Consider the following 13307-nt stretch of genomic DNA (forward strand, 5'->3'; position numbering starts at 1 on the left):
GCTAAGTCAAACAGCGCCAGCGCTGCCAGAGCAAGACAGGCAGCTTGGCAAAAAATAGCCGATAAGCTAAATGCGTATTTTGGTAAAATGTAGGCTATAGGCTCATCTTTAGTGCCTTATTACCCTTATTAATCAGATCACATTTCTTTAAATGTTCCTGCTGGCAGTAGGCTTAATGGAAATTAATCATCGAATGAGATCTTGCTAGCAAAAATAATGATATCAACTCTTTCAGAGTAAGTATAAAAACAAGGCCAAAGAGTATCTAATTGATACGAATTCATAGACACTTATGAGGATACAGTTGAAACCAGAAGTTTACATACACACCTGGTTTCAACTATATATGTAGGCCTACTTAAAGCGCTTATATCATGTAGCCTACTATATAGCCTATGTGTATATGCATGTAGGTCTATGTGTAAATCAATCTTTGATTTCATTGACTGGGACATGGCCAGGGAATATGATGAATTGATTCATCAGCTGGTTAAGCGCCAAGTACACTTTTCTTACAGCAACGCATGCAGCGGCTTTGCCAATGTTTTCTGCATCGCCTATAGCCAACTGTGTAGAAATGTACCTGATGCAAAAAACCTGTAGGCTATGCAGAGAGTCTGAGCACAGTTAAAGTTTCAAGTACTTTATTGTCAATTTATTGGAACCAAGACAATTGGAACCATTGTCAAGACATAAAAAGGAATCGATATGACGTTTCCCACTCTCCCAGTGAAACATATAAAGAGCACAGGCCAACAGATAAGACAAGACTTTTCCTTAAACATTGCGTTACATATTCACACACAGCGCGCATTTCTCATAATAAAGCATAAAGATTGCTGCGGCGTGTGATATTTGCAATGTACGGCCCGAGAAGGTCTTGCAAATAAATGAGTCTTTGTCGGCTGAATCGATATCGCTCAAACAAGAACTCATCCGTGTGAAATAAAGGATGTTGGCGATCGCGTAGAACTTTATTGGTATGGAAAGCTAATCGAACTAGAATATAGTTCCTTGCAGTGGGGAACCGTCAGAACCCTCTAGGCCCTCAGAGAGGGCCTAATATATTCTAAAAATATATATTTTAAAAGTAACTCTGTTATAATTGTATTTTATTAATCCATAATTTTACAATGTCTCTGAAATAAACCCTTCAATCCTGCCCTATTCAGTTTATGTTGTAATGTGAAGAGTTAAATGAAAAAAATCCTGTTTGGTCACCCTATCAGAATTTTGCTGCCTCCGTTGTTGGGAGGAAAACGCTATGCTTGATAAAAATTCAATGAAAGACTAATTTCCATTGACAGTAAAATTGACCAATCATATCTTCCCTCTAAATGGGTGGGCCTTGTTATTGCTAACTTTATGACAAGTTCCACCCGCTGTGGCAACGGAGAAACGCGATCAGAGAATGTATAATAAAGGGAGAACTCCCACTCTCTGCAAACTTCCGGGTTCTGAACTGGTTGCAGTTCCACTCAAGTTCCATATGAGGGCGCTAACGGTCGAGTGCAGAATGAATGGAGGTCTATGGAGCTATACCCCTCCAAATCCACTTTTCTCAGGAAATACTTTTTTGTCTAGTAATTTGAATTCTGAATTTGAAAGGGGAGGCTTTTTTAAAGTCGCCTTTCCGTTCTAAAAAGCCTTTGAAAATGTAATTGACGTCATACACATCGTACGACCAGAGCTACTGCTTTAAGGCAAGCTCTAGTTACTTCCACTTTTCTCTCGAGGCATCGACAACACAGCTGACAGGTTAGGCTCTCCCTGTCAATACACATGCTACAAAGAGTTTTGGCTTGCTAATGTTGTTGCTAATGTTGCTAATGCTCCGACATTCTGGTTCTGCTTCGGATGCCATCAAGCGGGATCTCTGGTCATAGTCAGTCCTTCACTAACCAATCAGCATTTGTAAGCAGATTGCTAGCGTGTTATGGGCAACAACGACTTACCCTGTAAGAAATCGAAAGGACATAAGTACTCGTTCATTCAACTTTTGACCTGTAATCCATGATGAACATGCAAAAACTACAATCAAATCTGAGATTTCTCAACGACAATCAGAATGACCGGTCAATCTGTAGGCTAACTAAATGTACCAACGCAACTTCATTATGCACAATTACCGTGAATAGGTCCGCAAGGGCTGGCTCAAATAGTGCTCAATGACCAACACAATTTCATGTAGGCCTTAATGCTGTGCGCGCTGTATTGTGTTTTTTCCCGACGAGTAATTTAGTTCAGAGGGCCAAGGTTTAAGAGTCACGGTTCGCTACTAGTTCCTTGGTCAACTGGGTCTCTCAAAAACGTTATGCTAGCAAGATTCAAAGGCAATAACATTGTGTATGGTTGACAAACAGTAAATATAATTTTACAGGTTGTTTGACAAGAAGATTAGCTAGCTAACCAGCCATGTCATTGTCCCCAAATCAAATCAAGATTTTTAAGAAGAAAATAATCGGCATGTCGTGTTGGCCGAAGCCTGTCTGAGGTACTGTAGATTGACTAGCGAGGTGAATAGCAAATGGTATGTGAGATGAGTGGTTACGTGACACTGACAGTAAACTTAGAAAATTATTAGTTTTAATTACATGCTTGTTAAAATCTGTCAAAATTGTAAATTGAATCTTTGACTCCATCCCTGTTGTTATGGTTTCTTATTTCAGACACTTTGTACAGGCTCATATACCATGTAGCCAGCGCAATCATTTATAATGGTGAAAAGACAGTTTTGCTGCAATCTTTGAATGCAGTTTTCTCCCTTATCACTTTTTTGACACAGGTCAACTTTAAAAAGATGTAACTTCAGTTGTGATAAAGATATGAGTGATTTAAACAAATTTGTATTCAGGATAGTTCAGGATAGAAAGTCAAATATTCACGATGTGAAGGGTTTCCGCAGAAATTGAGATGGCCGCCAAACATTTACAGGTGATGAGCAATGTTTGAAATGGAGAGGAGTGAAACAGATTCAGAGAGGTCTATCAGTCCTGGACCTTATGCAGTGTTGTAATGTGAAGACTATTTATTAAATAGCTATAAACAGAGAAGTCTGTGCAGCTGTGTGCGGCTGGATGACCCATCTAAGGGCTGCGTGTTCTCATTAAACCCCATGGGGTTGGGGGGCCTTGAGGGCCTTTGACACACACACACACACAGAAAAGGTGGAAAAAGAAAGAGGGTTAACAGAAGCATCCAAGAGGAGATTGGATATGGACCAGCCAAATATCAGTCTATCAGCAGAGCACAGAAGTTAAGGCAGCACAAAATCACAGAACTGGTGGTTGTCAGATTTTCTGCACACAGACACTTGCACCCCCCCCCCCCCCCTACCACCCCCACAAACCTTAGGCAGCATGGGTGTGGCTCTCTTGCTCTTCCTTTCTGACGGGTCATCCAGGAGGTCAGGCTCAAAGTAATAGAGCTCGGCCAGCTCGTTCATGGTGAAATGCCTCTCTATTTGCTGCTGGTCCACCACCCGGAAGGACAGGGACTGCTTAGCGATTTGCCGGTCGTAGATCTTCTCCTCCATAGTACCCTGGAAACAAATATAGTGGACCACAAACAATTATGCAAACATTGTCATATCTAATATTACATGTTTATCAAATATTGTACAAAGCTGTCTGTTTTCCCAGGATGTCATTTCTCTTAATGTAGGACTATTAAAACAGAATGTTTTAGTAAAAAAATTAGCCCAATATGACGTTGACAGTTCCATGTAGGTCTCTACAGCTCCCTATGAGTATCAGTATTTAAACAGATGCATGGCTCCTGACACAACTAACCTGGGCCAGGAAACGGTATACGAAGACAGTCTTGAACTGTCCAAATCGGTACACCCTGAAGATGCTCTGGATGTCGTAGGACGGGTTCCAGGAGGCGTCAAATATGATGACCCTGTTAGCTGCCACCAGGTTGATGCCCAGTGAGCCCGCCCTTGTGGAGATGAGGAACAGACGGCCCCTTGCAGTGACGGAGAGGAAGAGATGAGTGAAATGACATGATGAAATCAAAGATTTGCTTCAACTTGCTAAGCTAAGCTAGTTAATCTAAGATGGTTGTCAGAAACACTACTATTTAGACCTAAAAGAGTGCGTTTCTAGGTGTTTACCTGATGTTGCTGGTGTCGTTGAAGTCCTCGGCCCACTTCTTCCTTGTCACAGCATTGGTGGAGCCGTCCAGTCGATAGTAGTCAAGGTTCCTGAACCACTTCCCCTCTCCTAAATCCACACACCAACAAAAAACTTTGAGGTCTATGAGCTGGTATATAATAATATATTTATAGCTTCTAACAAAATATGTAATAACAATGTTTTTACATCATGCAAGTCCTGGGAACCCCAAGACCTTCTTGCTGTGAGGCTGCAGTGCCATTGTACCACAAAAATATATATTCCCTCATTTGGTACTTTGATAATGGTGGTGGAGAGTGCTGTCTTATATACTGCCGTCTTTGTAATAAAAGCTTTATGCACTACAGTTCTACCATAATATCCCTTTCTGTGCAATTGTTTGTGGACTGTTCTTGCCAACAGTCTGATCACCTTCCGCATTGATTTTCTCAGTGATCTGAGAAATGGTTGCCATTTATTTTTTCATTACATATCACACTGATTCAAGAGCATCACAGTCATCAAATGAGCTTCCCCATATTTTTACATGGTTATTTATTTTTAGTAACTGTTCCTACTTAAAAGAGGGTTGATTGAAAGAGGGTACATTATTGGTGCACAAAAAGCAAGAGCTTCAGTCGAAGTCCATTTAGAATTTTTTCATTTGCTATCTTGATCTAGCCTGGCTGCCAGCCCAACTTCTCCCCGGCCACAAAAAAATTTGGTTGGGACGTTGGGTCTGGAGGGTCTCATATTGGGGACAACTACAGAAAACCAGAATCGGGACGGACCAATAAAATTGCCAGGGCGGGCTTTATACGATGATGGACAGATGATCAACAGTAACGTAATCAACGTCACGAAAGAGCGCTTGGGTTGAATTTGTTTTCAACAAACAACATATTACGTTGCTCTGATTGGTTGTAGGTCTATCCAATTGAGCGAAGAGGCATTTGTTTCACGAGTTCGGTTGAAACACGAATTATGAGTATGACAACGTCAGGCTAATCTTGATCCAAACTGGGCATAAATTAGCTTTGTGGTGGGCATAGATCATTTTTTTAAATCTAGATTAATCTCACTGTAATATTGGCGTTAATCTAGATTAAAATGGCTCATTTGAATTTGCCGAAGGCATTCAGAATATGTGTGCTACCCATATAATGACTAAAAGTAAGTCTTTGAGAACGGGATTTGTCAAGCCAGGTGGTGCATTTAGACTAAGTGCTCATCTCTTGTTTCCAAAATGCATCACAAACTACTTGAGAAAGCTGTTCTACTATGATAATTGGTGATGAAAATAAATTATGTTCAATAAGATGTAGCCTACTTGTGTTTATTAACTGTTTATTAGATTAGTTAGCTTGGCTGATAGAGCTGTCCTGACGGTCTTGCCTCGGTTGCACTCAAACATCATAGTTTGACAACGACTCTTTCCCTGCGCTACATCAGTGCTGTGCCCGGCATCTTCTGCATTAGCTAAGGGATGCTTTGCGTTTAGGTGGTATTTGAGACTGAAAGAACTACAGTAAATTAGCACAAGGTGCAAACAACCTTAGTCTTGTTGAGGTTTCCATTGGGAAGCTTCTTAAAAATAAATTTTCCCTGAAGCAAACCCGGCGGCTTCAAAGCTGCATCCATGTTAGCACGTCACGTTAGATGTGATTTCATACACAAGGCATACACACAGGTTCGAAGACTCGTTCTCGCCCCCTACAGTGCAATTTGGCTAGGTATACATCCGCACTAAAATATCAAGGTGAAAGTCTTCATAGCTTCCGTAGTAAAGACCCAGTTCCCAACCCAACTAGGAGAATAGATTAACAGCGATATTTTTGTTTTGCGCCCGATACGTTAACACAGCACGTTAAAGCCGATAACGGCCCACCACAATTTTTTTTTACATGATCGGATGTTTATGGTATCATGTAGAACTCCTTTGGAAGCATGTGCTTTTTTCCTTTGCAACCGATCTGTGTGTAAAACACACACACACAATCTATATTGTGAAGAACATGTATCCAGTATTTATTGTGCAATCACAGGTGGGTTTGACACCAAAAAGTTTTCAACGTGAAAGCTTTAGTCTGAGTTAAGCATAAACAGATACATTTTGTTTGTGTATGTGTGTACAAGATTGCTTGTGTGTGTGTTAGTGTAGGCCAGCAGTGCTTGGCCGTTAATAACCTCTCCCCCCCTGCTTTCATAACTAGCATTTCAGCATGTTTCCAATTACTACACTGTGATCTTTTCTTTACAAATTGCAAACTCTAAAGCCAAAAAAGTTGCAAAAAAAAGTCAAGGTCTAATTTTCTAAATGAAAGCAAAAACAGCTGCTTAACTTTAATTAGGAATGTGACCTTACGCCTGAGGCTTTGCGTGTTGTGTGCATGTGTGTCTGCACACTAGCATATATGTTACATGTGTGTCTTATTGATGTGTGAAGTATATGTCTAAACATTAAAAAAACTTGGGTTGTTTTGGGAGTGTAGTGTTCACTCTTTCTACCTCACACATGGCTCCCAGAATTGTATCAGTTGAGCCTGCAGTGTTCAGCTACATGAATGAGAGCGAAGGCTGTAGACAACTAGAAGACTAGTTGGTCATTGGAACATCTGAAGTGCAAACCTTAACCATGACGACAGTATGTCTTTCTGTGATGGCAACAAAAAGGAATTACTCAGATTGTCTCCCTTCCCTGTCTGACTGAATTGACAATTGCAAACAGATATGGAGTTTGTTATGATTGCAGAAAGAAAGTATGAAAGAAAGTTATGTTAGAAAAGACCGCTGGTGAAAGAGACCACATCTAGGAGTCAACATGTTTCGAGTGCTCACAGTAATGGTATTGTCCGTATTCTGTGTAGAAACAGGGCAAGTTAAACGAAACACATTTAGCAGCTGTTTTGATTTCCATTAACAGAATGAACAGCTTTTATCAATGACACAAATTGGCCATTAACAAGCTACAAAGTCAACAGAGTACTGTTGTAATACACAGTTTTTTGGGCGTGGCAAAATTAGCTGGTTTGATCATGGGATGCAGCATTTATCATAAATTAGTTTTTAAGGTTTTCAAAATGCACTAAAAAGGCACATCCCCAAAGTCCAACTCATTGACATAAAAATACCCTACATTGTTAACAGCTCACTTAACAATCCTGTAAAATTAGCCTAAAACTAGTGCTGTCAAACGATTAAAATATTAAAATATTTAATCGCGATTAATCGCATTAATGTCATAGTTAACTCGCGATTAATCGCAATTAATCGCACATTTTTCATCTATTCTAAATGTCCATTGATTTGTTTTTGTCCCAATATTTTTTCTAATTTTGATGCTCTTATCAACATGGAAAAGTGGATCGAAATGCTCAGTGCAAAGTTGTTTTTTATTGAAAACAACATTGCAATCGCCTGGCTTTGACGAGGGGGCGGAGAATTCGCATCAGCTGTGTGCTTGGCCATCAAGTGGTATTACAGACTGGACGTGCTGCAATGATAGCTCAGTTCACAACGACAAAACACAAATCACTTTGGTCTTGGTCAACTTTTTTAAAGTACATTTCCATTCAGGATTTTGTTGGCATCCATTTTGGCGTCTCGCACTCGCCATCCACTCAAACATAATATTAGCCTACTACTCTTTAGCCGGCTTGGCCAAAAAGAAAATGAATCGTCCGATGTCCAAAAATTACGCTTTTAAAATGGTTTTGCGTTAACGCCGTTAATAACGCGTTAAATTGACAGCACTACCTACAACGGCCTAAACAAGTCATACCCAAAGAAAGCTACAAGCATGGTCTCTTTTGAAAGGTGAAATTGTATTGGTCATGTTGAAAGTTATTCCCCCTGTTGTCAGAATCCATGTAGGTGCTACCAGTTTAGAGTAAACTTGAAAACAATGAAATATAACTTTTTTTTCCCGCCTGAATTTTGTTTTGCAAACAGATGCCTGCAGAAGATTATAAATGGGAGATATTAGCTGGAAAACACACTGGGACCACAGCATTAAGCCTTACCTAGTCCAAGTCAAAAGTAGATTATAATTATAATAAGCCCTTGGGAGACTTCAAAAGGACCCTTGGTAAAATACTTCATGCATACTAAGATAAAATTGTATTACTTTTCATGATTGTTGGCTCTAATAAAAGGTGATAGAAGGTGGTAGAAGCTATCATATACCATATCCCCCATTAGTATTGATGACAAACAGCAACAGAAGCATTACACATTAGAGTGCTTTATCTGATTCATCAGTATTTATTTCTGATACTTCAGAAAGACTATTAACCCCAACCACCTATTGTATTTGTTTGTATTATTGGGTGAAATGGAGCAACTGATCCGGAAAAGGGGAAGTGAGGTCCAATCTTTGATGCATTGACTCCAAACTTGGGTGTATGGACTCAGGACCCTCTTAACAGGTCTGAAACAGGTAGCGTAATTTGACCTCTAGGGGGCACTACAACAGGCAGGACTGTGTGTTGACCAATAACTGTTGATTTGTTTGTCTTATTTAAATGATTCCTTTGTCTCGTGATATCTTAGTAGATCCCCTGTCTGACACATGTTAACTTGTGATACCAGCCAAATTGATGTGGCCGCCCTTTTGAATGAATGAATATAACGTGTTTTCGCTACCTCTCCTATAAAGTTTGTCCAATCTTCACAACATTTTGCACAGATCATCTTCAGACCAAGCCTCACAAAATATATCACGTTTTTTTGATTTTCAAAACCTTTTCACTGGAACAGCCAATCAAAGTGGTTAACCAAGCCACCATAAAAGAAGTGAGGTCATATCTCAGCGCCTCTTTACTGCATTGACACCAAATTTGGTATAGGGACTTGGGACCCTGTTCAAAAGAGGTCCAACATAGGTCATGCCATTTCACCTCTAGGTGGTGCTGGAATAAGCAAAAAAATAAAATAATTGTCTTTATCTTCAGATCAAGCCTCACAAAAGTTTTGACATGGGTTTAGATTTTCAAAATGTTCCAGTAAAGCTGATCAAAGTCGGTGATGAAGCCGCCAAAACGAAAAGTCATCATATCTCAGGAAATATTGGCTGAATTGACATCAAACTTGGTACAGGTGCTCGGGACCCTGTTCCAAAGAGGTCCACAAGAGGTTGTGTCATCTAACCGCTAGGGGGCGATCCTGTGTCTGACATGTTAACTTGTGATACTCGCTGAATTGATGTGGCCGCCATTTTGAATTAATAAAATGTTTTTGTCCTACTCCTCCTACAAAATGTATCAAATATTCACCAAATTTGGCACTGATTATGTTCAGACCACAATCACCTTGACATGTCAAAATAGGGCTGAATTACAGCTGTTTAAACTTGGGCCAAATCTGACAACCGCTTGCCAGTTGAAAAACTGTTTATATTTTTACACAGTAATTTCCAGCACTGAGAATAGCTCACGAGGATAAATTGGTGTTCTAACAAGGGCAACGTAAGAGGTTTGAATCCAGCCAAAGCCAACAAGCCTTTCATGTCACTGGTTATCCGTTTACACTATCAAACCTCTCCTCACTCCATCAAAATTGTTTTAGATTTTCGAAACCGTTTGTCCGGTACAGCCAAGCGAAAACGGCAGGAGAGCCGCCAAACAGAAAGTTGTGTCGTATCTCAGCACATCTTTGATGGATTCACACCAAACTTGCTGCGTGTACTCGGAACCTTCTTCTGAGGATGTCTTCCTCTGGGTCATCTGACCTGCTTGGCCACCCCATTGCTGCTTGCAGCTATATTTTTTGATGGTATTCTTATTAGGGTTCCTCCGGTAGGAGGAAACCTATTGTTTTTGTTAGTACTCCTATTATTAGGATTCCTCTGCCAGAAGGAAACCTATTGTTATTGTTAGTATTATTAGGGTTCCTTCGGTAAGAGATCCCTATTGTTATCGGTGGTATTATTATACTGCAATGGGAGTCAATGGCAGCCCCTAAACCAGTAATGTAAAAAGTTAGAAATTTGGCAAGTTGAAACTGCAGAGCATTAGTAACTACCGCAGTGTTTCCCACAGATTAGAAATCTAGTTGTGGCGGGGTGGGGGTTGTCAGATCGGGGGGGGGGAGTCGTAATAATTCCTTCGTTAATAATTCGTTACACAGTTAATTTGTTAATAATTTGTTACATTAAATATTAATCCTAAATGATTCACACCTTCACAAAATTAACAACAACTAACATTTCATTTCTGCATTATGCATGTAGCCACGCTACTGTACTCCATTTAGGTTAGATTAGTTTTTTTTTTCGGTTTGTAACAGGTTTTTTTTTTTTTTTTTTTTTTTTTTTGTGTATTAGGGTTAGTATAGCGTACTATTTATTGTTATCTGTAATTTAGGAAGTTTTAGTGTTAGGGTTAGTATAGTCGTTTATTTATTGCTATCTGTATATTTAGGAAGTTCACTTATCTAAGCTCAGCATAGATGTAAATTTGTTCTGTGTACTTATATGTTATGTTATGCCAAGTGCTTGCGTTGTCTTGTCTTAAGAATTTCAGTGCCCAGTCTAACCTTGTGTTGCTCTGTGCACCTGACAAATAAAAGACTTGAACTTGAACTTGAACGCTAGTGCTAAACAACTATTTAACTGGTCGGCTCCAGGACACCGGGTAAGTAGCTAGCTCCTGAGACTTCTCACCAAAAGAACGAAGGGGAACCTTCGAGTAAGGTACCTAGCGAAAAGTAGCCTCAACTTTCCTCGACTTTTAGCTACGGCACTAATGCTGAAAGCTCGCTGACATAGCTGTCGGTCTTCCTAGAACGGCGTATGTATGCATTGTTGCTAACGTGTGCTGACGTTGTGACTGTGCATATGTGAGAAAGACGCATGAGTGACAGAGACGGAGGGAGGGCAGGGGAAAGGAAATGCAGCTGAACGAATACGCTGCGTGTTTTAACCTAAATAGCGATAAAAAAAATGTTTCACGAAATGCAATATGTGACGGCCGGTGTTGATTCTGTGGCGCACCGCCACAAATTAGTCTGTGTGTGGGAAACACTGCACCGTGAGACAATACGTGGCCACCCCCCAATTTACCAATTTTCAAAGTGATGCCATTGGCAGCCCGAAGGTCCCAAAATTCTGATATTTAGTGTATATGCCTTATTTCTCATGAGGAACAAAAAAGCCTCAAGAACCTATAACGGCCACCATATTGGATTTGTCCAAAACGACAACATTCTTCTCAAATTGAACCGTAGCTCCGATTGACTTAAAATATAAAACTGATTTGTAAGATATATGTCTTTGTATAGGGTGATAAGCACTAAGGAAAATATTAAAAAATGGCAAAATTATTAACATAAGGGTGAATTTGCACCTGTGACACATTTCATGTGTCCATAAATAAGTGCCACATTGCCCTAGGGGCTTGATCTGTTCCACACATGAGGAATGCACTACAACATGTTACCATGTGCAAAGGCAACTTAATATACTTACAACAATTATTGAATTGAAGGAAATCTAATTTATCGCTAATGCTAAAATAATGGTTTACACATGGACCGGTCAAAAACTGATACTCTGATTCAATCACAAGTTCAGATGAAAACTCTTGACAATGTTTTGTACACAAATCTGAAGATAAAAAGTTGATTTATTGTGAATATTTGAAATATGCATGCTTGGCTAATTGCTAGGCCTTTTTCAAAAAATCCTCTCTCACTCTGCTCCTCAGCGCACGCTCACACACATTCTGGCCCCTTGACATACGCACAAGCTTGGAAAGACGCACACACATGCCCCCAGCCACAACTTGGTTTTTAGCATTGGACCTTGGTATAATTGCATTTGTATGCAATGGTAAAAAGTTTTAAAAAATCCTGAAACATTGATAGTATAGGCCAGTGGTTCTCAATCCTGGTCCTCGGGACCCCCTGCCCTGCATGTTTTAGACGTTTCCCTCCTCAAACACACCTGATTCAAATTAATGGGTCGTTATCAGGCCCATTTATTTGAATCAGGTGTGTTGGATCAGGGAAATATCTAAAACATGCAGGGCAGGGGGTACCGAGGAGCAGGATTGAGAACCACTGGTATAGGCCATGAGTAACTAACATACCACAAATGGCCCACCATTGCCCAAAGGTGGCGCTATAGACCACGACCCAATGCACACACATACAAGGCTTTCTGGAAAGGGTGGGATGACCAAGCCCCCACCCTTCACTCTTTGGCTTGAAGAAAAAGCCTTGGTGGATATTGGTGGTATTGCATTTCCAATTTTGTATACAATAGTACAGAGTTCTCCAAATTCAAACATTAAAAGTATAGGCCACGAGGAACAACCACACCACAAATGGCCGACCATTGCCCAGGTGGCGCTACGGCCACACCCAATTTTAAATTTTCAGTGATGGCACTTCCACTCCATCAACTATACATGCCTTACTTATCATGGGAAACCATACAGTCGTGAGCGACATATGTAGTTATGCTAGTTTGAGACAAGTCAATTTTGAAATGGTTTGCAATGTTGAGGAGGAACCCGCCATTGCTGCCTGCAGATATATTTATTTTTTATTCTTGTGACATTGGTGTCAATGGCAGCCCCTAGACCAGTAATTTTGTTGTGACAACCATACCAAACATGGGCCACTTTAGACAGAAGGTGGTGCTACAGGCCACACCCCAATGTCTCAATTTTCAAAGTGATTCCATTTGCATCCCATTTGTTCCAAAATCCTGAAATTCATTACATATTACTTATTTCCCATGAGGAACAAAAATGCCTCAAGAACCTATAACGGCCTCCATATTGGATTTTTCTGTACAATAAAGTTTTGTCAAAAAACTACAAAATTAATCTCCTCATGAACCGTAACTATGATTGACTCGATTCTGAGCCCTACATGTGTAGGATACATGTATTTCTATAATTTGGAAAGCAATTTGCCAAATTATAAACATTTACTAAAACTGTACACCTGTTACACCACATATTTAGTCATTTAGCAGACGCTCTTATCCAGAGCACATAGTTCAAGTGTCCAAAAATAAGTACCACACCGACATAGAGACTAGATCTCTTCCACACACGAGGAAGCAGTGTTGGGAAGGATACTTTTAAAACGTATTCCGTTAAAGAATACATGCCCAAAAGTGTAATTTGTAACTTATTCTGTTACATTACTCAGTGGGAGTAATGTTTTCTGAATACTTAC

At 40.0% G+C, this 13307-nt stretch overlaps 1 protein-coding gene across 4 annotated transcripts in view; it reads right to left on the minus strand.

The window, feature by feature from the left end:
* Positions 1-13307, minus strand: part of atrx (ATRX chromatin remodeler) — a 98677-nt gene that overhangs the window by 28587 nt on the left and 56783 nt on the right. For all 4 annotated transcript variants that reach the window (XM_047017770.1, XM_047017773.1, XM_047017774.1 and 1 more), the window contains exons 26-28: positions 4118-4226; positions 3792-3969; positions 3350-3541 (exon numbers count right to left, since the gene is read on the minus strand). In XM_047017770.1, the coding sequence (XP_046873726.1) occupies positions 3350-3541; positions 3792-3969; positions 4118-4226 (479 nt within the window). The remainder of the gene's footprint in view (positions 1-3349; positions 3542-3791; positions 3970-4117; positions 4227-13307) is intronic.

This window comes from Hypomesus transpacificus, unplaced genomic scaffold (assembly GCF_021917145.1).
Source record: "Hypomesus transpacificus isolate Combined female unplaced genomic scaffold, fHypTra1 scaffold_64, whole genome shotgun sequence".
NCBI lineage: Eukaryota > Metazoa > Chordata > Actinopteri > Osmeriformes > Osmeridae > Hypomesus > Hypomesus transpacificus.